The sequence below is a fragment of the Myotis nattereri genome, assembly GCF_964212035.1.
Source record: "Myotis nattereri genome assembly, chromosome: 3".
In the NCBI taxonomy this organism is placed as follows: domain Eukaryota; kingdom Metazoa; phylum Chordata; class Mammalia; order Chiroptera; family Vespertilionidae; genus Myotis; species Myotis nattereri.
In genome coordinates, this window is record NC_138077.1 from 204,404,406 (window position 1) to 204,426,800 (window position 22,395).

General features: G+C 55.0%; 2 protein-coding genes across 2 annotated transcripts in view; both read left to right on the plus strand.

Annotated features, from left to right (window-relative positions):
* The window catches only part of KIF17 (kinesin family member 17), a 30,161-nt gene extending 18,869 nt beyond the window's left edge, over window positions 1–11,292 (plus strand). Inside the window, exons 9-15 of the mRNA XM_081088154.1 lie at window positions 1,158–1,238; window positions 2,210–2,397; window positions 3,927–4,158; window positions 6,624–6,882; window positions 7,959–8,029; window positions 9,367–9,487; window positions 10,585–11,292. Of these exons, the coding sequence (XP_080944280.1) occupies window positions 1,158–1,238; window positions 2,210–2,397; window positions 3,927–4,158; window positions 6,624–6,882; window positions 7,959–8,029; window positions 9,367–9,487; window positions 10,585–10,763 (1,131 nt within the window). The 3' untranslated portion in view covers window positions 10,764–11,292. The remainder of the gene's footprint in view (window positions 1–1,157; window positions 1,239–2,209; window positions 2,398–3,926; window positions 4,159–6,623; window positions 6,883–7,958; window positions 8,030–9,366; window positions 9,488–10,584) is intronic.
* Window positions 11,293–13,343: 2,051 nt separating this feature from the next.
* Window positions 13,344–21,569, plus strand: DDOST (dolichyl-diphosphooligosaccharide--protein glycosyltransferase non-catalytic subunit). The gene is made up of 11 exons (XM_081087078.1): window positions 13,344–13,641; window positions 13,852–13,962; window positions 17,610–17,696; window positions 18,593–18,696; window positions 18,829–18,923; window positions 19,211–19,304; window positions 19,565–19,713; window positions 20,044–20,191; window positions 20,708–20,828; window positions 20,949–21,055; window positions 21,133–21,569. Exons 1-11 carry the CDS (start codon window positions 13,491–13,493, stop codon window positions 21,280–21,282), a joined length of 1,317 nt encoding a protein of 438 aa, XP_080943204.1. The 5' UTR covers window positions 13,344–13,490; the 3' UTR covers window positions 21,283–21,569.
* The last annotated feature ends 826 nt before the right edge of the window (window positions 21,570–22,395 follow it).

Genomic DNA, 22,395 nt, shown 5'->3' on the forward strand with positions numbered 1-22,395 from the left:
GGCCTCCCGTTCAGGGGTCTGGGAAAGACAGGCTTTGTGTCACGCTCTATAAATCGGTAGGAAAGTTGGGGGTCAAGATATAAGGCTATGCCAGGAGGACACCTGCTCTGCTGATGAAGGGACACCAGCACGGGAGTTTGCCGAGTTGCCATGATCAGACTGAGCTTCCAGGCCTGAGAGAGCCGGGGGAGGCCTTGGTCCACCCTCATGCTCTCGCAGGGTCAGAGCAGCAGGCTGGGCTGGGTGTGCGGGGCTCCAGCTACCATTCAGGGACCCCCCCCCCCACCCGGGGATCCGGCCGCGCTGCTCCTCCTCCATCCTGCCGCTTTGTCAGTCCTCTCACTTTCCAACCCTCTTTTTTTTATGTTGAAACTAGTGGCCCGGTGCACGAAATTCGTGCACATTGAAGGGAATTAATTAGAAGAAATATTTTAATATTGCTGTTTGCCCTTTCTCTATAATAGTTTTTTGAATATTCTTATTGAGTTCAGAGAGGAAGGGAGAGAGAGATAGAAAAATCCATGATGAGAGGGAATCATTGACCGGCTGCCTCCTGCATGCCCCCTACTGGGGATCAAGTCGGCAACCTGGACATACGCCCTTGACCAGAATTGAACCCGGGACCCGTTAGTCCGCAGGCTGACTCTCTATCCACTGAGCCAAACCAGCCAGGGTGAAATGTTTTCCTTTTTGTTTTTCCTTGCCTTGCCTCTTCTTTCCGTGGGTGTATGGGTGTGTGTGTGTGTGTGTGTGTGTGTGTGTGTGTGTGTGTGGAGCACGGCCTTTGAGTCAGACAGCACTGGGTCCAGGGCCTGGCTGTGCCACTCACTCAGTTGTGTGACCTTGGGCAGTTGCTATCTGGGCCTCAGCTTCTTCATCTGTAAAATGGGGCTGATGGGTGCTTCCTGTGAGGCAGGGCCGGGAACGCTCCTGGAACACAGCAGGTGCTCAGAGCACGCCCTGTCTCCGCGCTCCTGTTTCCTCTTTCCCTGTTCTCTCCCTTCATCTCATCGCTCTTGTTCCTGCCCCTTCTCTCCTCGGTGACAGGCAGGAGGTGGTGGTGGGGGTGGGGAGCTGCGGGGGAGGCCGGGGTGGGGCAGCAGAGGCTGACTCTGGCCCCACCGTCCCTCCTTCTCCCCCACCCGCCCTCCTGCAAGCACCCCTCCCTGACAGATGTCCCTGAGCTCAGTGACTTCGGGGCTGAAGCTGAGGCAGAGGGCGGCCTCCTGCCCGAGACCGTGAGTACCCTGGGCCGGCTGGCTGTGCATTGGGAGGACTTCCAGGGGCCCGGTCCTTCCTGTGGCCCTCCACTTGTCCCCTCCCTCTCCGGCCTCAATATTTTCATTCATAAAACAGGGACAACCACCCCAGCTCATCAGACAGCCCATTGCAAAGCCATACACAGCTGGAGAGGCTGTCAGACCTCTTATTAACCATTAATAAGAGGCCGCTGTTCAGCAGGGATTTTCCAGCTTTCCTCTGCCTGGAGCCCTTGTCTAAGGCAGAGAGGCCCAGTGTGCTTGGGGGCGGCGCTGGGGTGCTATCAGGGACCCCGCCAAGGGCCAGGGGGCATTTTGAACACTGCTGCTCTCAGACCTGCCCTATTCTGCTTAAGAAAGTACAGCAGGCCCCAGGGAACGAGAGGAAGGCTTTAAATCTACTCACATTTTTGGAGAGAGGAAGCTACCTGCCAACCTCTGGACCTGAGCCCTGGGTAGGAGCTGGCAGATGGGTAGCCCGGGGGATCCCTACTGTAAGGTGACACTGAGAGGGACCCAAGGAGGGACAAGGTGCCAGGGGAGAGCAGAGGCCAAAGTCCTGGGGCTGGAAAGGTCTTGACTTTCTCAGCAACAGAAAGTGAGGCTGGACGGGGGGGGGGGGGGGGGGGGGGGGGGCGGGAGTGGGCCCGGAGGGCCCGGCAGGCCACGGAAGAAACTGGATTTACTGCAGAGGCAGCGGGGACCCCTGAAGGGCTGTAACCAGGAAAGGGCTGTGGTCAGTTTGTGCCTTGGGAAACCTGGAGGCGGCGGGAGAGGGAGGGAGCGGGTGCTGGGGCAAGGGCAGCAGAGGGCCTTGGTGGCTGCATTTCTGTGTAACTGGTGTCCCTACGCCATGTGAGGGCCGCGATGCCCCGGGTGGGACGGAGACCACTGTGAGCTGCTGTCGGGGGCTGCCTCCCCCCCTCCACTGAGGTTTCTCTGTTTCTCAGGAGGCTGACCTGGGCCAGGAAGGGGACAAAGACACGGTGTTGGCAGCAGAGCCTGGTGGGGGGCCCGAGGCCGAGGTCCAGCCCCTGCTGGCCATGACGAGTTCGAGAAGGGACAGTGTGGGCGTGGAGGTGGCAGTGCTAACCGACGACCTGATGCCCATGGTGGACCAGCAGCAGGTCATCGCCCGGTAAGGGCCGCAGCGTGGGGCTGGCGGGACCCCTCACGGGGCGGGAAGGAGCTACGCCTGGGTGTGGGGGTGCCCATAGATTCTTCCCGACCCCCCACTGAGGCTGCACAGCCCCCCTCTGGCCCTGGAGCACGCCCCGACCTGCTGTGAGCCCGGCCTGCTCTGCTGCTGACCATCAGCTCTGGGAGGCAGTGGTAGTTATGAGCCTGTGTCCCTGTGGAACAAGGCAACGTCTGAAACACTGAGTGGTGCTTTACTGGGCAGCGAGGAGTCCACATGAGCCTTGCCTCGTGGTCACTTAAACCTGCTCTTTAAAGAGCAGAACGCTAGCCCTGGCCGGTTTGGCTCAGTGGATAGAGCGTCGGCCTGCGGACTGAAGGGTCCTGGGTTTGATTCCAGTCAAGGGCACATGCCCTCGTTGTGGGCTCCATCCCCAGTAGGGGGCATGCAGGAGGCAGCCGATCAATGATTCTCTCTTATCATTGATGTTTCTATCTCTCTCCCTCTCCCTTCCTCTCCGAAACCAATAAAATATATTTAAAAAATAAATAAAGGGCAGAACTCTAAACAAATTTGAACATTTGGGATGTAAATATTTTAAAAATGTATTATACATGTCTCCGCCCAATCAGACATTGTGTGCTGGATGTATTTCTTTTGCATTTAAAAAATGGAGGTGTGATGGACACATATGGAAGTTTCAGGCGTGCCACGTGCTGACTCCGTATCTGTGTACATGGCGAGAGGACTGCCACTGAGTCTAGGTCACATCCGGCCTTAGACACAGTCACCACAGCGTCTTGTGATGAGGACTCGTACCATTTATTTTTAAAAAAATACATATTTTTTTGATTTTTTACAGAGAGGAAGGGAGAGGGATAGAGAGTTTGAAACATCGATGAGAGAGAAACATCCATCAGCTGCCTCCTGCCCACCCCTTCCTGGGGATGTGCCCACAACCAAGGTAGGGCATATTTTCTTAACAACTTTCAAATATGCAATACAGTGTTTTTAAGTCTAGTCTCTGTGCTATACGTGACGTCCCCAGGACTTGTTTTATTACTGGAGGCTGGTGCCTTTTGACCACCTTCACCATCTGGCCAGCCCTCCAGCCGGATCTGTTCTGTGTCCAGGAGCTTGGCTGGCTGGTTCTGCTTCTGAGAGTCCACGTGTCAGTGGGAGCAGACGGATTGGTCTTTCTCTGACTGACTGCACTCAGCATGTGCCCGGGGGCTGGGTGTGGGGATGCTCCGGGCCAGGCAGTGCCCATCACCAGCTCCTGGGAGCACAGCGGAGCCTGGCAGGCGGGTGGCGGGTGGGTGAGATTCTCACCCTTCCTGTTGGGCACAGCCATGGCCGTGGTAGAGTTAGGTAGGTCGGGTAGGAACCTCGGTTCTGGCCCTGACCCTGTGGCCTCGCCTCTCGGAGCCTCAGTGGAGGCCTGCGGGAAGCGGGGCTGTTGGGAGGGTCCGTGGGTCGCGCTGGGCGAGCGCTCAGTGACGCGTGCTTCCCTCTCCGCGGGTGGGCAGCCTGCAGCTGCTGGAGCAGCAGGTGGTCGGCGGGGAGCAGGCCAAGAACAAGGACCTGAAGGAGAAGCACAAGCGACGGAAACGCTACGCGGACGAGCGCAGGAAGCAGCTGGTGGCCGCCCTGCAGAAGTCGGACGAGGACAGCGGGGAGTGGGTGCTGCTCAACGTCTACGACTCCATCCAGGAGGAAGTGAGGGCCAAGAGCAAGCTGCTGGAGAAGATGCAGAGGAAGGTGAGGCCCGGGGCGTCCATCACCTGCACACGGCCTGTGAGTGGGCGCGGCCTTGGCTTACGAGTGTCCCGACTGACGAGTTGTTTGAGATACCAGCTGTCTCTCGGCCGATTTTTTGCTTTGAGTTGACAGAGTAATTTGAGTTAACGAGCTCCTTAACGAGCTCGGTCTCAGAACGAATTAAATTGGTAAGTCGAGGCCCCACTGTACATACATACATACAGATGATTATACTTAATACACAGTTTGATACAACCAAAAAAATAATTTTTATTGATTTCAGAGACGAAGGGAGAGGGAGAGAGAGAGAAACATCAGCGATGAGAGAGAAGCATCAGTCGGCTGCCTCCTGCACACCCCACACTGGGGATCGAGCCCACAACCTGGGCATGTGCCCTTGACCAGGAATCGAACCATGACCTCCTGGCTCATAGGTTGACGCTCAACCCCTGAGCCAGCCGGCCTGAGGCTCACTTTCCAGTGGGAGTGTGTGTGTGTGTGTGTGTGTGTGTGTAAGAAACAACAACAGAGAAACAAGCAACAGAGTCTGGGGTGATGACACTGCAGATACCGGGACGGGAGGCGGCTTTATTTTCCCACTTTCACTGAAGTGCAGACGTCCACGTCACAAATGCACAACTTAATCCACTGCCACAGGCCGAGTGCCCCAGGACACGGGCCCCCTAGTGGACGTGAGCATTCACCCCAGGAGCTCCTGGGGCCACCTTCATGGGGACAGGAAGTTGTGAGGGAGGTGTGGCTTCTAAGGTGGGGCCTGGAAGCTAAGAGGCAGCACCTGAAGGCAGAGGGTTCTGGGCCCACAGGGGTCAGTGCTGGGAACGGTGAGCGGATCCAGGAACGGAGGAGGTAGCGTGGCCGTGGCTAAGCGTAGGAAGCGAGGCTGGGCAGAGAATGAGGCCCCGCCTCTGCGCCAGTCACTTCCTCCTCCTCGGGTGGCATGTCCTCTACGTGGTCCAGGCCTCCTGGTGTCCCCTGGGCCACCTGCGGGTCCCCCTCCCCTCGCCCACCAACACTGGCAACCGAGGGTCTTGCCAAAGCAAGAAGGTGGTGACTTTTTCCTCTTTAAACCGCTTTCATTTTATATTTTCTTGGCTATTTTCATGTCTTTTCTTAGTACCTCTTGTTATGCTTTTCAGTCAAATTCATTCTTCCTTGGATATCTCATAACTTGGTTTACATATCTAAGTGTTTTTTATTTTATTTATTTTTTTAAAATATATTTTATTGATTTTTTACAGAGAGGAAGGGAGAGGGATAGAGAGTCAGAAACATCGATGAGAGAGAAACATTGACCAGCTGCCTCCTGCACATCTCCCACTGGGGATGTGCCCGCAACCCAGGTACATGCCCTTGACCGGAATCGAACCTGGGACCCTTCAGTCTGCAGGCCGATGCTCTATCCACTGAGCCAAACCGGTTAAGGCTAAGTGTTTTTTAAATCCTCACCTAAGGATATGTTTATAGATTTTTATTTATTTATTTATTTTGAGAGAGGAAGGGAGAGGGAGGGAGGGAGGGAGGGGGAGAGAGGAAGAGAGAGAGAGAGAGAGAGAGAGAGAGAGAGAGAGAGAGAGAAACATCGATTGGTTGCCTCCTGTATGTGCCCTAACAGGGGATCAAGCCCGCGACCTTTTTGGTATATGGGATAAGACTCCAACCCACTAAGCCACCCAGCCAGGGCGACATACCTAAATTGAAAACAAAAACCACACAAATTCTTCCTGGGTTTGGTGAATGTCCCATCTCACACTGTCTTCATTTTGTCCATTTCCATGTTAAGTTTTGGACTTCTGACTTGAAGTCTTCATGTCTGTGACTGCCTGTTGAAGGGATTTTTATTCACATTGGGGTGCTGTGTTACGTGTTTAATGTCTGGCCCGATGCCCTCGTGCTGTGGGGGGATTTTCTCCTGAAATGCACTGATCTACATTTCTGTTCCTTGGAGTAGCTCTCCTGTTTATTTCATAACGACACAGCAGTTACACTCAAGAGAAAAGAAAATATGTGCACATAAAGACTTGTGCCTGAATGTTCAGAGCAGCATCATTCATTACAGCCCAAAGTGAAAACAGGCATAAACGAAGGAATGTGGCATATTCGCCCGACGGGAGAGTATTCCTCAGTAAAAGGAAGTACTGATACGTGATACAACACGGTGAACTTGAAAACACCATGTCACGTGAGAGAAGCCAGACACAAAAGGCGACATAGTGTGTGCTGCCATGATTTCATTCACAAGAAATGTCCAGAATAAGCACATTTACAGACAGGAAGTAGATTGGTGGTTGCCTAGGGGGGTTGGAGAAGTGGGGAATGACGAATGAGTATGGGGTCCCTTTTGGGATGATGAAATGCTCCCACACTGATTGAGACAATGGCCGCACAAATCTGAATGTACTAAAAGCCACTGAATGAACTGTACACTTTAAATGCTTTATTTCCAGCTTCGGGCGGCAGAGGTGGAGATCAAAGACCTGCAGTCGGAGTTTGAGCTCGAGAAGATCGATTACCTGGCCACCATCCGCCGGCAGGAACGCGACTTCCTGCTCTTCCAGCAGCTGCTGGAGCAGGTGCAGCCGCTGATTCGCCGGGACTGTAACTACAGCAACCTGGATCGGGTCCGGCGCGAGTCCTGCTGGGACGAGGACAACGGCTTCTGGAAGATCCCGGAGCCCGTGGTCATCAAAACCAGCCTCCCAGTAGGTCAGGAGCCTGGCTGTCCCTGGGCCCTCCCTCCCCGCCTCGACACTTTGCTTCCCTGCAGGCTGACGGGAAGCCACGGGTCTTCTCCTGTTGGCTGTGGGTGAAACAGACATGTGACCCAAGATTCCAAAACATGGGGGGCCTGAGAGAACGGTGTGTTCTGAGTCAGTTGGAATTCTGGCTCCATCACTCCCTGTGTGAACTCTTTGGGACTCAGTGTCCTCATCTGTGAAATGGGGATTAATACCAGCACCTTAAAGGGTGTGGGTGGCTTACAATGTGTCAATACACGTAAAACCCTCAGAGCCACGCCAGACACATCTTAAGTGCGTGGGACACTGCAGCAGCATCGTGATCCTATCATTTCACCCCACAACCACCCTGTGAAGGACAAGGACCACTGCCCCTGGGTTACACGGGAGGAAGTGGACTCTCAGAGAGGGGAGCGCCTGTCAGTCACAGCATGAGGTGCAGGGCCAGGGAGGCAAAGGAGCTGTCCCCTGCAGGCCTGGTTCAACTTCTGCCTTTGCACTGACCTTCCTGTGACCTTAAGAGGGTCACAGTCCCTCTTGGGCTTTGGTGCTCTCATCTTCACAAAGAAGTGGGTGGGGTGGGGGGGGATAAGAGGATCTTCAAGGCGCCTCCATCTTGGAGTCTGGCCAGACTGAGTGGCTCTTTCTGCAGCCACGAAGCTGGCTCTGCCCATGCAGAGAGCAGTAGCTGTTACAGCCCACAAAGCCCCCGCCAGTTCTCCCCCTGGTCAGAGGGTTGTCAGGCCCCATGTCGCTGGTGTTTATGGCCACTGACCCCATCTCTGCTGACACTCCAGGCAGCTGCAGCCTTCCTCCCGCCCCCACCAGCCTGCCATCTTCTTTGGGGTCTGAGCCCTCCTGTTGTGTTTCCCGGAGGCATCCCTTTGCTTGGCCCGGGAAGGCCTCCCTTGGCTCCAACCAAGCCTGAGCCAGGCCTAACGCGCCCCCGACTCCACCCCACCCCAGGGGAGAGGGTTGCAGCCCACCCTGTCCTTCTGGCCCCCATAGCGAGCAGCAGGCACTTCAGCTTTTGTTTTCTCACAGCAGTTTCAACAGGGCTGCAGAACAGACCAGCCCGCAAAACCTCCGCGGCAGACAGCGGCGAGCTGGGCATGGTAAGACCCCCGGAGAGGGAGCGAGGGGTGGGCTGAGGGGGCTGGCCCCAGGGTGCATTACCACGGGGAGCTGGACTTCTACTTCCATCCGCCCCGAGGATTCATTCAAGCAGGGGGCCGAACCGGGGTCCTTCCTGTGCACCTGTTGGCACCTAGACCTTCAACCCCCTCTGGCCCTCATCCAAACCCACGTGTGGTCACAGCGACCAGAGGGAAGGAGCCGGTTCAGATCGGCCCAGCTGCGGGGGAAGCACAGAAGCAGCAGCTCGAATCCCAGAAGCCCAGCAGCACAGTTTGGCGCCCTGGGCCCTCGCTGGTCTAAAGCTCTGATTGGCTGCTTCGGATGGCTTAACTATATAAAAAAGGGAAAGTTGTTCCTGAAAAACACACACACAACATTCTTACCCTGGGACCACTCAGGTGTTCTATTGTCAGAATGCTTTTACTCCCGGCGATAGCTACCCGAAGCAGACAATCACAAGCAAAAGGGGAATTTTCTGGTGCATGTTCAGAGGACCGGTTTCAGGCATGGCTGGCTCTCGGGGCTCAGACAGCCAGGCTTCCCTTCGTATTCTGGCGCTGGACCCAGGCAGGCTTTCTCCAAGTGAGAAAGGCAGGAGAGACGGCTGCTGGCAATTAGTGACCCAACAGAGAGACTGGTCTCTCAGCGTTCTCACACCAGTGCTGGTGTAGATTCTGATCCGTTCTGCCTGGTCCCGGGCCTACTCTTGGACCAATGACTATGTCCAGAACATGGAGTTCTGTGATTGGTCCAGTGTGGGCCACATGTCCAGCTGTGTAGCAAGGGGTGGGTGGGTGGGAGTGGTGGTATTAGGGCACTCTGAATGATCGCCACACCAGGACGATGTTGGGGGGAGAAGGATAGGTCCCCGAAGGAAGAGATTCAGGGTGAAGAAAAGTCCACGAGAGTGAAAAACAATAGTTCTCGGTGATAGAAAGATTGGGGCTCCAGTTCTAACGATCATAAACGCGTCCCTGAGCTGAGCGCTGTATTACTCTTCTGTGATGTGTTTGTGTATTGATGATGGGTTTGGGTGTGTTGTGTTGTCCTTGCCCGGATGGAGCTGGCACAGTGCCCTCTGCTGAGGTTTGCAGGAGGGAATGAGGCACTTCCATTCCCAAGGGAGGGGTGGGGGGGTGTAGGCTCGGCTGGATCCCACCCCAGGAGGCCGGTCTGTAGCCGATACACCCGAGCGGGCAGTGGGGCCAGGGAAGCCCCATCCCCCAGGCTTGCGGAGGCCGCTGAGCCCTGGGTGAGGGCCCACATAAGAGCTGCACGAACAAGGGGTCTTAACCGTGAGGGTCTGGGCTCTCAGCAGGAAGAAGACCGCTACAGGCTGATGCTCAGTCGGAGCGACAGTGAGAATATTGCCAGTAACTACTTCCGGCCAAAGCGGGCCAGCCAGATCCTTAGCACAGATCCCAGGAAGAGCCTCGGTGAGTGCCCTGCCCTCTCTTGTCCTGCAGCCTCTTCCCTCGGCCCTCGGCCAACAGGGAGGGGCTGACGGGGCGGACGGAGTCAGACAGGCCTGGTCCTCAGCTATTAAGTGAGGGGGAGACACAGGATTAGGTAAATGAAATGGGGAACGGCCCAGCCCAGGGCCTGCACATAGTAGGTGCTCAATACAGCCTCCCCTTTCCTCCTGGGGGAGACGTGCGATTTGATTCATCTGCTCCCCCGACATGCACTGGGCCCCCTACACTGCTCAGGGCCTGGCGTGGGGCTACATGACCCTGGTCAGTTACCAGCTCCCTCAGCTGCCAGGATATTGACTTTCCCCTGAGCCAAGGGGGCAGACAGGGTCACAAAAGCAAAACACGTTCAAAAGCAAGAACTGAAAATCACTTCATTCTTCTGCTTTTAAAGACCTCAGGACTTCCAGTAAAATATCCATGAGAAGCACATCTCAGTCCTGTATTGAGGTTATTTAAGAGACACAGTGGGTGGAGTTGAGGAATAAGGAAAGAAAAGTTGGACAGGAAATAAACTAACATCCGTTGGGAACCTGGCGCGGGGCGCATGCGGCAGATGAGGAAACTGAGGCCGAGAGAGGCTCAGCCAGGCATCCCTGACTGAGCTCAGGGTGGCTGCAAGGAATGGCTCTGGCCGGCCTAAATCTCTGACCGGCTGCTTTTGATAGCTTAACGTTGTAAAAAAGGGAACGTTGTTCCTGAAAGAAACACACACACACACACACACACACACACACACACACACAACTATTCTTAACCGAGGACCACTGAGGGGTTTTCTTCCAAGTGAGGCCATCCTTCTAGGAAAGGGTGGGGCTGGGCTTTGAACCCAGGCTTGTCTGGCTTGAGAGCCCAGGCTGTGTCCCAGCCCAGACCCTTTGGGCGCAGACATAGTGCTGGGTCTGAGGCCCCAACCCGAGCAGCGTCTTAGAACGTGGGGTCCTAGCAGTGGGACCAGGGCTGGGGCCAGGTGGGGGCGGGACAGGGGCTGCACCCACATCCAGTGCTTTCCTTCCCACCTGCACTCCCGGCTCACCAGCGCCCTCTGCCCTCCTCCCCAGCCTATCACAGCTCGCCGCCAGGCCTCAGCTCCCCCCTGGGCAACAGCTCCGCCATGCCACCCTCCCAGGCCCCTGAGATGCCCCAGCCCCGGCCCTTCCGCCTCGAGTCCCTCGACATCCCCTGCACCAAGGCCAAGCGTAAGAAGAGCAGAAGCAGCTTTGGCAGCGAGCCTCTGTGAACACAGCTGCCTGCTGGGGGCTTCGGGACGGCCAGGCCCCCCGGGGCAGCCCCAGCCGGGCCTCCTCTCTCCTGCCCCCGCGGTGACAGGGGCGCTGGAGGGGGCCCTCGCCCTGGAGGGCAAATTCCCTTCCCTGTTCCCCAGAGAGCCCACTGCTGCCCGGGCGGGAGCCCCTCGGAGCTAGACCGTCCCTGGAAAGGCCCCTCCAGCTCCCAGTGCCACGTCAGTATTCCCACCTGCGCACCTGCCACGGAGCCGCCATCTGTGCCCACCAGTGTTGTTCGGAGCCCCAATGGGCTCTGCCTCAAGGCCTTTACTGACAGCGTGTCAGCAGCTTCCCCGTGGATCGCGCTCACCGTGTCGGTGATGGAAAACTGTGCCTGTCCGGTTGGCCCCACTTCCTGGGGGAAGCCCCGCAGGACGGTGCCCGAGGCCTGAGCAGTTGCCCCTGCTGCCCGCTCCCGGCCGGTCTGTGGCCCAAGGAGCCCGCTCCGCATTAAGCTGCCCCAATAAACTGTCTTTTACCCACAAGCCCCCCTCCCTGGTTCTCTGGCAGCGGCACCGGGCCCCTCCCTGCCTGGAAGCTCTCCCTGGAGCCCGGGTCTCAAACAGCCGAGGCCGTTAGGACAAACAGGCTCCCAGGTGTCTGCGACAGTGCGCTGCGGCTGTGAGCACCAGTGCTTGTTTCTGGGGAAAGCGTCTGACCTGCCATTAGGCTCTCAAAGCATCTGCGACCCAGGAAAGCCGAGCCCTTGTTTAGGAAACAGGCTGCGGCCCAAAGGAGGCCCAGGTTGGGTCTGCCCTCGGGGGCTGTGCTGGAACCGGGTGTCCTGACAGGGCCACCCCTGCAACCTAGGCCACACCCCTCCCCTAGTTCCTTGTAGCCCAGGCCTGCCTCCTGGGAGGGGCTCATACTCCCAGGGAGAAGTTTTGGCCTTTGGTGCTGTCCTGAGCCTCATTTCACTCTGAGCCTCCTCTGTGAGACGGGGAGAAACACCCACCTCCGAGAGTTCATGTGAAGGTAAAACGAGGTGGTATCTAAAGTTCCGGTGCACAGCAGGCGCTCCGGGTCAGCCCATCCTTCCTCCTCTGTTATTTATTATATCACTTTATTGATTTCAGAGAGGAAGGGAGAGGGGGAGAGAGACGCATCAATGAGAATCATTGATCGGCTGCCTCCAGCATGTCCCCTACTGGGGATCGAGCCCGCAACTCAGGTGTTGGGGGCCAGATGTCAGCCCGACTCAACCTGTCAGGCTGCCCCTGACACCCAGGCATGTGCCCTTGGCCGGAATCGAACTTGGGACCCTTCAGGGCAACGCTCTATTCATTGAGCCAAACCACCTAGGGCTCCTCTGTATTTTATATTAGTTGCTGTGGCTCATGCTACAAACCACATGCTGGGCCAAGGAGCTCACCTCCTGGAGAAGCTGGGGTGGGGTGGAGGGTGCTTAGGTACCTACGGAGGCAGCCTGCAGATACACTTCGAATAAGAGGGAGCCAGGTCTTCATGGGAACAAAGTCCCCTTGGTGAAGGGAGCAGCAGCAGGTGGTGGGGGAGTGGGTGGGGGGCTCCCATAAAGGATGGAGAATACCTGGGGGGGCTTAAGGTGGGGATGTGGGGAGGGAGAGGGAGCTGCATGAGCGAAAGGCAGGAGGCGGGGAGCTGAGGGTAGGTTAAAGGTCGGAGGAGACCTGTTCCAGGTAAGCCCTGGGTGGGACTAAGGAGCACGAGGCTGCAGACCTGACATTGGAGGGCCTCTGGGTGTCCGTGGGCTAGGGCAGACTCCTAAGCAACGGTCTGAGTTAGAGGTGGACTGAAGTCGTGGGGCTGCTTGTGGTGGCTTTCCCTTAGACCTGTGACGGCCCGAGGCAGGTCGGAGGTGAGCCCTGGCCCTGGTCAGTGTAGAAGGGGTGGGAGCCACCATCACTGAGCGGTTGCTCAGCCTAGCCCTGCACTGGCGCCTCAACCGGCTCCAGTCCCCGCAAGAGCCCAGGGCTGTTCCAAGGGCACACAGACGGGTAGGCGAGCTGCCTCTGGCCATTTTATTTCCAGCCTAGCACAGTGAGTGGCCTGGAGAGGAGTGAACTCCCGGGGTAAAGGCGCTAGTGAGGGACCGAGCCTGGGAATGAGCCTAAGTAGGGCTTTTTTTTGTCGCTAGGCTAGTCCACCGCCCTTTCCTACCTGCAGGAGGGCCACCAGGCAGGGCAAGCCACGCCAGGCCAAGGACCCTGGGCCCGCGAGCCGCGGGAGTCTAAAGTGTCCCTGTCCCTGATCTTATTTTTCCAATCGTTTCCTCTCTGGAGATGGTGGAGGAGGGGCCCGGTTGCCAGTCCCGAGACTGGACTGGACCAGAGAGAAACGAAAAGGTGGCCCAGGGAGGCCCCTGTCAAGACCACGCCAGCCGGGACCACTCAGACTAAGCGTCCTGTTGATTGGCCGGGGCTGCAGAGCTGTCTCTCTAGGATTGAGCCGTTTTCTTTGTGGAGGCGGAGCCTCGTTCCCTTTCCACCAATAGGATTGAGAGGTTCCGCCTACAACCGAGGCACTTCCGGTGGTGCTCCTGGCTCGGTTCCTATCACCTGAACCGCGGCTCTTGGAGCCCGGCCCCGGCGTACCCAGATCACTTCCGGGTGGAACTCCAGGACCCCGAGCCGCGATTGGCTGGCCTTGGATGGGGTACTTCCGGTGTCCAGGTGCTCGGGTTCTTTGGCAGGAGTAGAAAGATGGAACTTGGCGCCGCCGCCCGTGTTTGGTCCCTCTTGTGGCTGCTGCTGCTGCTTGGCCTGGTCGGCGCCAGCGGTCCCCGCACCCTAGTGCTGCTGGACAACCTCAACCTGCGGGAGACGCATTCGCTTTTCTTCCGGAGTCTGAAGGGTGAGGCGGGGGTCCGAGGGGGCGGCGGGTGAACGTCTGAGTTTGGAAAGGCCCCCCAGCGCCAGGGCAACGGCCACCCTCCCTCGCACTCGTTCTCCACGAGCGGGCCGCCCAGGTCTGTCCTGCCGCTTGGGGGCGAGGGGAGGGCTGTCGCGGTCTCTGCAGCGGCGGTTTCCCTCAGCCTCAGTTGCCTGCTTTCTCCTTGTGCAGATCGGGGCTTTGAACTCACATTCAAGACCGCAGATGACCCCAGCCTGTCCCTTATTAAGTACGGGGAGTTCCTCTATGACAATCTCATCATCTTCTCCCCCTCGGTAGAAGGTAAGGGCCGCGCGTCACCTTTCGCCCGGGGTGGTAGGCTCAGGACTGATCTGTCACTTTGTTCTGCATCTCGGGCATGTGCTGGGTCATGGGATGGTCACTGGCCCTGGCCACAGCTGCTGCGGGTGAAGAGGAACGTGCTAACCTCTGTCCTGGGCCAATCAGGGCGCAGCTTCTGAAAAGACACAGCTGAGGACTGTAGGGTCAGGTGTTGCCACAGACCATGAGCCTGGGCCCCTGCTAATCTGAGAAGTGAATTTTCCCTGTAAAGCGACTGATAGGAAAGATGGAGGACCCCTAGCAGGGCTGGCCTGGGCGGAAGGAGGAAATGGCATGCTGTTAACAGGGTGTGCAGTAAAGAGGCTGTAGCCGTAGGACTTGTGGATTCATAGTTCTCAGGCTGAAAAAGAGGAATGATCTAGCCTAACCCCCTGTTTGAGGCTGGATGGATAGTTCTAGAACAGAATGGATGTCTTTACGTCAGTATTCCTGCGACAGAGAGCTTACGCTGCGGTCAACTCCACCGCTGGACAACTCTGTTACTTCTTATGTTACATTGGAATTTGCCTCCTATTTCCTGCTCTATTTGGGGTGGGGAGAGGAGGAAGGGGTTTCCTAGACTCCTCGGCCTTAGAGAGTAGGTCTGGTGCTTTGATTACAGGCACAGCCTGCACGTCATCATAGCTGGTTCAGCTGGTTCTTCTCAGACTAAGTACCCCTGTTCCTGTGGCTATTTCTCTTTGCCGAGCTTTTTGGTGGGCATCTAGTCTCCTCTCCTTATTGGCTTCCATTTGTCTTTTTCTCCGAGGACTCAGGTTGCCATTTCTTCCTTCCGCTGATGGAGCTCAGGAAGTCTGTCGCTTCGTTGGCATCTGCTTTATTCTCTGTAGTTCCTGTGAAGCTGCATTCAGCCAGATCCCTGAAGTATTTTTCTCAAAGCTCCAAACAGTTACATGATACCCCCAACTCCCCTGCACAATGTGCCTCTGGTGTGGCTTGTCGGAGGCAGGTGTAGTGGGTGGAAGTGAGCCCAGGCTGTACAAATGAGAATCGTCAGGTTACTTGCGGGGTGTGTGTGAATGGAGCCTTCAGCTGGTTAATTGGCGTTTGCCCAGTTTCTTCTGTGTTTGGAGCTCTGGAAGAGGTCCTCACAGCGACCGAGCGCTTGCCCCGAGGAGTTCTTTCAGTCCGTCTGTGAGGCGATAAGAATAAGGACCTGAAATGAGATGCCAAACCCTGGGTGGGGCGGAACGCGGGGAGCGCAGGAGCCGCCTGCGTTGTGCTCAGGAGGTAGAGTGGGAGTGTCGCTGAGAAGGAGGGACACGGTGGGTGAGACAGGGAGAAGGGGTGAAGGTGGGTGGGAGAAAGTAGGTGTCAGAGAGCCTGACAGTGTTTCCCAAGTGTTAGTCGACTTTCCGTACCTCCTTCATGATCTTCACCGGATTTTATATCACCTGTGCTAATTAGTGTTTTTCTTTAAACTGACTTGCTTTTTAAAAACTAAAATAACATTTTAAAAGGAACCCAGGAATGAACCCAGTGTCACCACGGAAATGGAGTTGGTGTCGTCCTTGCCTTCAGTAGAAGGCAACTACAAATACACCAGGTGCAGTGCTGAGTCCTGTACAGATTCTGTCCCTGCAGCCCGAGGCTTCCTCTTGCAAGAGGAGATGAGACACTGTCTCTGACAGGACTCTGAGATGTGACGTCGCTGAAAGCTCTGCCCCACGTCACCTTGTCACCTTTTCTGTCCCACACTTTGGGAAACATGGCCGCAGTTCTTCAGGCACTCCTGGGGGAAGGCTTGTCTCTGCTGGTGGGGGTCAGGGGAAGGGTTTGGCCACTGCTTCAAGGGCCCTTCTGTGGTCCCGGGACCACCGTTAGCCCGTTCGGGTGTGAGAACGCTGCCGAGTCAGTGGGTTGCTTGCCCTCTCTGGGGTCAGGAAGCTTCCAAGTTGAATTCAGTAGAGTAATGGCTACAGAAGAAGGACCCTCTGTACCCCCAAACTCTGGGTCCCTTTTTGTAGGTAGGGAAATGGGCTTAGAAAGGCGAAGGGATGCCTAGATGTAAGCCCAGGTGTCTCCATTTCAGCAGCGGGACTCTTGACATTTTGGACGGGAATTCTTCGTTGAGAGGGTTGTCCTGTGTACTACGGGATGTGAGCAGCACCCCGGGCCCTCTACCCACTAGATGGCAGTACACACGCCCCTGGTGACAACCAGAAATGCTAAGACAGTGTCCCTAAGGGGACCACTGTACTGTAGGAGCTGTTACTCAGTCTGTAGGAGTGGAGATGGCTTTGTAAATGTCGTCGGAGAGGCTGGGTTTCCAGATACATGTTCTCGCTGAGCCTGAAGGAAAAGTAAGGTGCTTTGGTTTTGTTATTTATGTGAAAATTACCAAATTAAACAGGATCATTCTCATATTCAGATCTTTACAGCTAGTTTTGGATGCTTACGGCAGTCACCCGACCAAATTGACCAAAAAGGATATAATCTCACAATTACAGATGTTGGAAATTAATGACCCTTTTTAGTGATCACTTTTTTTTTTAAAGCACAGTATATGAAGTGGCTCTGTTATGGCTACAATGGCTATAAACCTGTAGGATTTCTAAAAAAAAACCCCTACTCATGTTGGGCAAATGAGTACTAGTCTCAGCGACAGACAGCATCATCCTTAGAGTCAAAAGTGCTCTTTCTCAGATAACTTAGACGGAAGTGAAGTTGATGCGCTCTTGCAAACCATGTTAGGTGACCCCCAGAGTGGCTCTAAAGGTGCGGGCAATGAGTATGAATGAAATTGTTTCATGAAATGAGTGGGAGAATGCAGCATTTCTAAACAAATATTTTATACTAGAGGCCTGGTGCATGAAATGCGTGCATGGGGGTGAGGGGGGGCCCTCAGCCCAGCCTGCTCCCTCTCTCAGTCTGGGACCCCTCAATGGACATCCCTCTCACAGTCTGGGACCCTTCGCTCCTTACTGCCTACCTGCTCGCTGCTCCTTATCCCTTGGCTCACTGCTCCTTAGTGCAGTCGCTGTGCTCGCCAGCCATGAGCCTGGCTTCTGGCTGAGCAGCACTCCCCCCGTGGGAGCACACTGACCACCAGGGGGCAGCTCCCGCATTGAGTGTCTGCCCCCTGGTGGTCAGTGTGCATCATAGCGACTGGTTGTTCTTATTCCGCTGTAACAGTCGCTTAGGCTTTTATTGTATAGACTAGAGACCCAATGCACAAAATTTGCGCAAGGGGGCCTGGCCCCCTGCCGCTGTGGCGGTTGCCTCTGCCCACCTGTTTCATCCGGAAGGTCATCTGGAAGGACGTTCAGTCTAATTAGCATATATTATGCTTTTATTATTATAGATGTGACTTGAAGAGTGTATAAATAACTTGACAACTATAATTGGTGGGCGTTTGACTAATGTATACTTCTAAAAGTTGAATTCAAGCCATTATTTTTGGATCACATTGGAAAAAAATGGGAGAATTGCCCTGTATGGTAAACATTCCTCTTGTTTTGGGCCTCCAGAGGGCAATATTCTGTTAATGATTGTGGCTGGTTTGCTTCCCCACTTCTCCCTCCCCCCAGTGTCAGAGGAGCAGTGAGAGGAACCTTCTGCATCACTGAGTCTGGTACTTTTTTCAGATTTTGGAGGCAACATCAACGTGGAGACCATCAGTACCTTTATTGACGGTGGAGGCAGTGTCCTGGTAGCTGCCAGCTCAGACATTGGTAGGTCTGATCTCAGAAGTTCTGCTGCTTCCCCCATTTGTCCAGGAAGCTTGGAGAGCTTTACAAATGGAAGCTGCCAAATTGTCCTTCATTGGGTGGTCCTTGCCAGGGAGTGAGTGAGGGAACTACAGAGCCATTTAGTCCCTCCTGGCCTCTGACCAGAACCAATGAGATGCGGGTCCTTTTAAGGGCTGGGAACCCTGTTTTTGCCCCGCCCCCCCCTCGTTTTGTGGTGATTCTTTCCTTAAAAAGAGGAGACAAGTAGGGAGAGCCTAATTGGGTAGAACACAAAGCAAATTTTTGTTCTGTTTTGTTTACTATTTTGGAAAATTTTAAAGATACTTAGAAGTAGGAAGAACCATGAACAACACCTGGCCAATCTTGTTTCACCTTTTTCAGTATCGACAGCTTTTAACACGTTAAGCGCCATGTCAGTCACCGGTGACTGACACTCGACTTTCTGTCCAGACCAGTCAGTCACTGGTGCCGCCAGCATTTCGGTGAAATCGGGTATCGCCGGCTAAACGGAAAGGAAGACAAAACAGGCCTGGCGCTTAACGTGTTAAGAACCACCTTGGGTGGTGGTTTGGTGACGTGGTGATGAGGAAGAGAGAAACCTTATCAGCCGGGGCTCATCCAGGTCAGGTTTGCTGAGGTGGAACTTTGCTTCAAAGGGGGGTCTTGTGCAGAACCAAGGTCACTGTATTTGTGGAGGGAGAAGGCCAGGTGTTTGTTGTTGATTTTTACCACACCGTCCTCCAGGGATCCAGCTGGTGATGCTGCAGGGCCCTGGGGATGACTGGGAGAGTGAATCATAAGGATGCCAGGGCAAGTGACATAGCTTGGCCCAGGCCCACCCCCAAGGGCTCAGCCAGGCATCTCTTGGGTCTGTGCAGGTGACCCTCTTCGCGAGCTGGGCAGTGAGTGTGGGATTGAGTTCGATGAGGAGAAAACAGCTGTCATTGACCATCACAACTACGACATCTCCGACCTTGGCCAGGTAATCAGACTGCCACCTTCCAGGTTTCAGTCCCTGGTAGCAAAGCTCACCCTAGTAACCGTGCGGGAGTCGGGAGGGACCCCTGGCTTGGGGGCACCTTTCCGACCACCGGCCTCCCCTCTGCTGTTGCAGCATACGCTCATTGTGGCTGACACTGAGAACCTGCTGAAGGCCCCGACCATTGTTGGGAAGTCGTCTCTAAATCCCATCCTCTTTCGAGGTGTTGGGTGAGTGAGCAAGGAGAGGCCAACGGAAACCTGGGGGAGAGGGGTCACTTTGTTTTGTCAGGAAACCTACCAGACTTGTGATTAGTTGGGGTTATTCCTTCCTCCAGAAGATGCAGGTGGGATTAAGTCATAAGAGTCAAAAGTTTGTAGTTACAGCAAGAGGAGAGCTAAGTGTTTGCCAGTTAAGGAAGTAGGATTCACTCCTGTGAAGAGATGGCCCTTAGGGGTCCCAGGTCCTTGGGGCTCAGTTCTTGGGTCTGAGTTGGGTGGTTCTCTCTCTTCCCCAGGATGGTGGCTGATCCTGACAATCCTTTGGTGTTGGACATCCTGACAGGCTCTTCCACCTCGTACTCCTTCTTCCCAGATAAACCTATCACCCAGGTGAGGGGCCTTTGCAGCCTCGAGACCCCATCTCCTGGGTCTGGTACAAAGCGCTTTTTTATTGGAGAGGAGACCTAAGCAGGAAAGCACACGTGGCCGAGGCTGGTGAAACGAGGAGCGGGGGAGCGGGGAGCGGGCAGAGTGGTGGCTCAGGTAGGGCCTAGGCTGTTCAGGTCTGGCCTGCAGTCCTCTTGCGCTAGGGACCCAGCGGCTGTCCTTTGCCCTGGCTCTTGGGGATGACAACCCCCTGTTGTTCCTAGTACCCCCATGCAGTGGGCAAGAACACCCTCCTGATTGCTGGGCTCCAGGCCAGGAACAACGCCCGGGTCATCTTCAGCGGTTCCCTCGACTTCTTCAGCGATGCCTTCTTCAACTCGGCAGTGCAGAAGGCCATGCCCGGCTCCCAGAGGTAGGTGCCAGGGGACTTAGAGGCCTGTGGTCTGGGTGATGGGGTCTGTGCAGAGGGGAGGACTCCGATGGGGAGGAAGAAGCCTTTTGGCTAAAAGTGTCAGAGGCTAAGCATCTTGAGGTGCGTTCAAATTACTGAAGGATTGACTTTGTTGCTATACTGGTCGTGCTGGCACTCCACGCTAGGTATGCCTCTCTGGAGCACTTGAAAATTGTGTACTTATTGTACAGGTAACACCCAGAGCCGTGCCACCTCCCATCTTTTCATTTCTCTGTTCCCACTGGGAAGGCGTTGGTTCTGGCGCTGCAGCCTCTGTTTCCCCTCCCGCAGGTATTCCCAGACGGGCAACTATGAGCTAGCTCTGGCCCTCTCCCGCTGGGTGTTCAAAGAAGAGGGTGTCCTCCGGGTGGGGCCTGTGTCCCACCATCGGGTGGGCGAGACAGCCCCACCCAATGCCTACACTGTCACTGACCTTGTGGTAAGAGCTTGGAGTGGGGGGGGCCTGGAGGTTTTGGCCATGTTGACCCAGCTCAAAAGCGTTTATGCAACATTTCTGTGTGGGGCCTACATATGGGTGACCACGCTAACCTCTGCCCTGAAGAAAGTCAGTTTGGGTGCAGAGAATCGGAGATCTTGAGGGCGACCTTGTGGGAGGTGCAGAAGCAGGAGGGGCTTCTCTGACTCACTCTGCCAAGAGAAGTGCCCTTAGAGTCGGGTGTGAGGCAAGAGAGCAGTGAGCGGAAGCAGGGATGCCCCAGAGCACCCAGCACCCCCGGTGGAGCGCAGTTTGGGTGCAGGCTCCCACCGGCCTGTGAACAGGTGTGGATGGGAGTTAGAGGGGTTAGCCTGCAGGGTATTTCAGTTACTGCCCGGGGGTGGGGCTTGCCCAGGTTTTCACATCTCTTGGGAGTTCCTGCTGGATTTGTGAGTAGCTCTGAGGGTGGCAGCCTCCCTCCAGTCGTAGGCCCCCTGGCTAACTGGCCTTTTCTCGCAGGAATACAGCATCGTGATCGAGCAGCTCTCTAATGGCCGGTGGGTCCCCTTTGATGGTGACGACATTCAGCTGGAGTTTGTCCGCATCGATCCTTTTGTGAGGACCTTCCTGAAGAAGAAAGGTAAAAGCGGTTCTCCCAGGAGGAGCTGCAGGAAGACAGTCCCGCCTGTGGCTCACTCTCGGGAGGCTAACCGAGCGGCGCTCTGGGAACCCCTCCTGGTTATGTGTTGATCTTCCCCAGGTGGCAAGTACAGTGTCCAGTTCAAGTTGCCTGACGTGTACGGGGTGTTCCAGTTTAAAGTGGATTACAACCGGCTGGGCTACACACACTTGTACTCTTCCACTCAGGTAAGCACAGCCCATTTCAGCCAGCGTGTCCCACTGGGCTTCTGAGAGGCCGGGCCTGTCACTCTGTCCTGTTGCAGGTGTCAGTGAGGCCACTGCAGCACACACAGTATGAGCGCTTCATCCCCTCGGCCTATCCCTACTACGCCAGCGCCTTCTCCATGATGGCAGGACTCTTCATCTTCAGCATCGTCTTCTTACACATGAAGGAGAAGGAGAAGTCTGACTGAGGGCCTTGGGACACCTTACAGCAATGGAGAGACGGAGGTCTTTTTAATAGGATTGGATTAATAGGATTTAATAGGATTGGGTTTTTCCCCCTTTTTTATTTTTATTTTTTTAAAGCCATGGGACAGTGGCATAACCTTACCTCAATGGGAGATGTAGCACTGGGTACAAAAGGAGCGGGGGTCCAGGGATGATTTTTATGTAAGTTTTTCCATCTCGTGCTGAGTGGTATTTCTCAAATGTGCAGCTACTCTCATTTCTAAAATAAAAACATTACCCTCGAACTTCATCTGGCTCCCACTGTACTTTGCTAAAGCGGAAATGACTGGACACAAAACACTGAGTGGCCTCTCAATTTTGCTGAAGACTAGACTGTACTTTATGAAACGATAGTGTTTCCAGACTTCTCAAGGGATAAAATAAGGCTAATACACTGAGGCCAGTGGGGAATCGCTGAAACGGGAATCTAAGGTAACAGCACTGCCTTTATAACAGGCACAGAATTGTTTGGTTTTCATAAGAACCTTAAGTATGTGCTCACTTGCTTTAGGCCAGCGGTCGCCAACCTTTCGGACCTCACGGACCACCAATGGTCTGCGGACCACCGGTTGGCGACCGCTGCGTTAGGCAATAGCCATATTCCTGAAGGGTATGTGCAAAATGATATGCGAAATCCCTTCCATTGTTGATCTCTGCCCACAAAATTCTTTTCTTTATGGTATAAGAATCAGTCTTAAAGCCAAATAGTCCAAGGCACATACATATTCTGCAGTTGTAAATATGCATTTAATTCTTCACAATTCCTGTAAGAAATGCCAGTCAGGAGGAAACCGGCAAGTTTAAAACACCATGCTGTTAATTCTCATTCCATTGGTCATTTTAGCTCTGCTAGACTCAATGCAGTAGCTGGAGTGCACAGGCTCTCTTGTTTTCCAGGCCTGCATGTTTTTCATTCTGGTATCAATATACTGACTGACCTGTGCAAACGCCTGCCTTAGCTCAGGTAGCATGCCGCTGACAGCGATGCCTTGGCCTGGATCCTCTACAAAGTGGCGTGCAGGTCCACCCCTCCCCAGCCCAGCCTCATTTAACAGCCCAGCCATCTACTCTTCAGA

What these genes read in the sequence shown, in the direction of transcription:
- DDOST (XM_081087078.1), top strand. Translation starts at nt 13,491, where the DNA reads ATGGAACTTGGCGCCGCCGCCCGTGTTTGGTCCCTCTTGTGGCTGCTG. An exon ending in CAGATAAACCTATCACCCAG is followed by an intron (nt 19,305 to 19,564) that starts GTGAGGGGCCTT and finishes TGTTGTTCCTAG; the next exon opens with TACCCCCATGCAGTGGGCAA. An exon ending in GACCTTCCTGAAGAAGAAAG is followed by an intron (nt 20,829 to 20,948) that starts GTAAAAGCGGTT and finishes GATCTTCCCCAG; the next exon opens with GTGGCAAGTACAGTGTCCAG.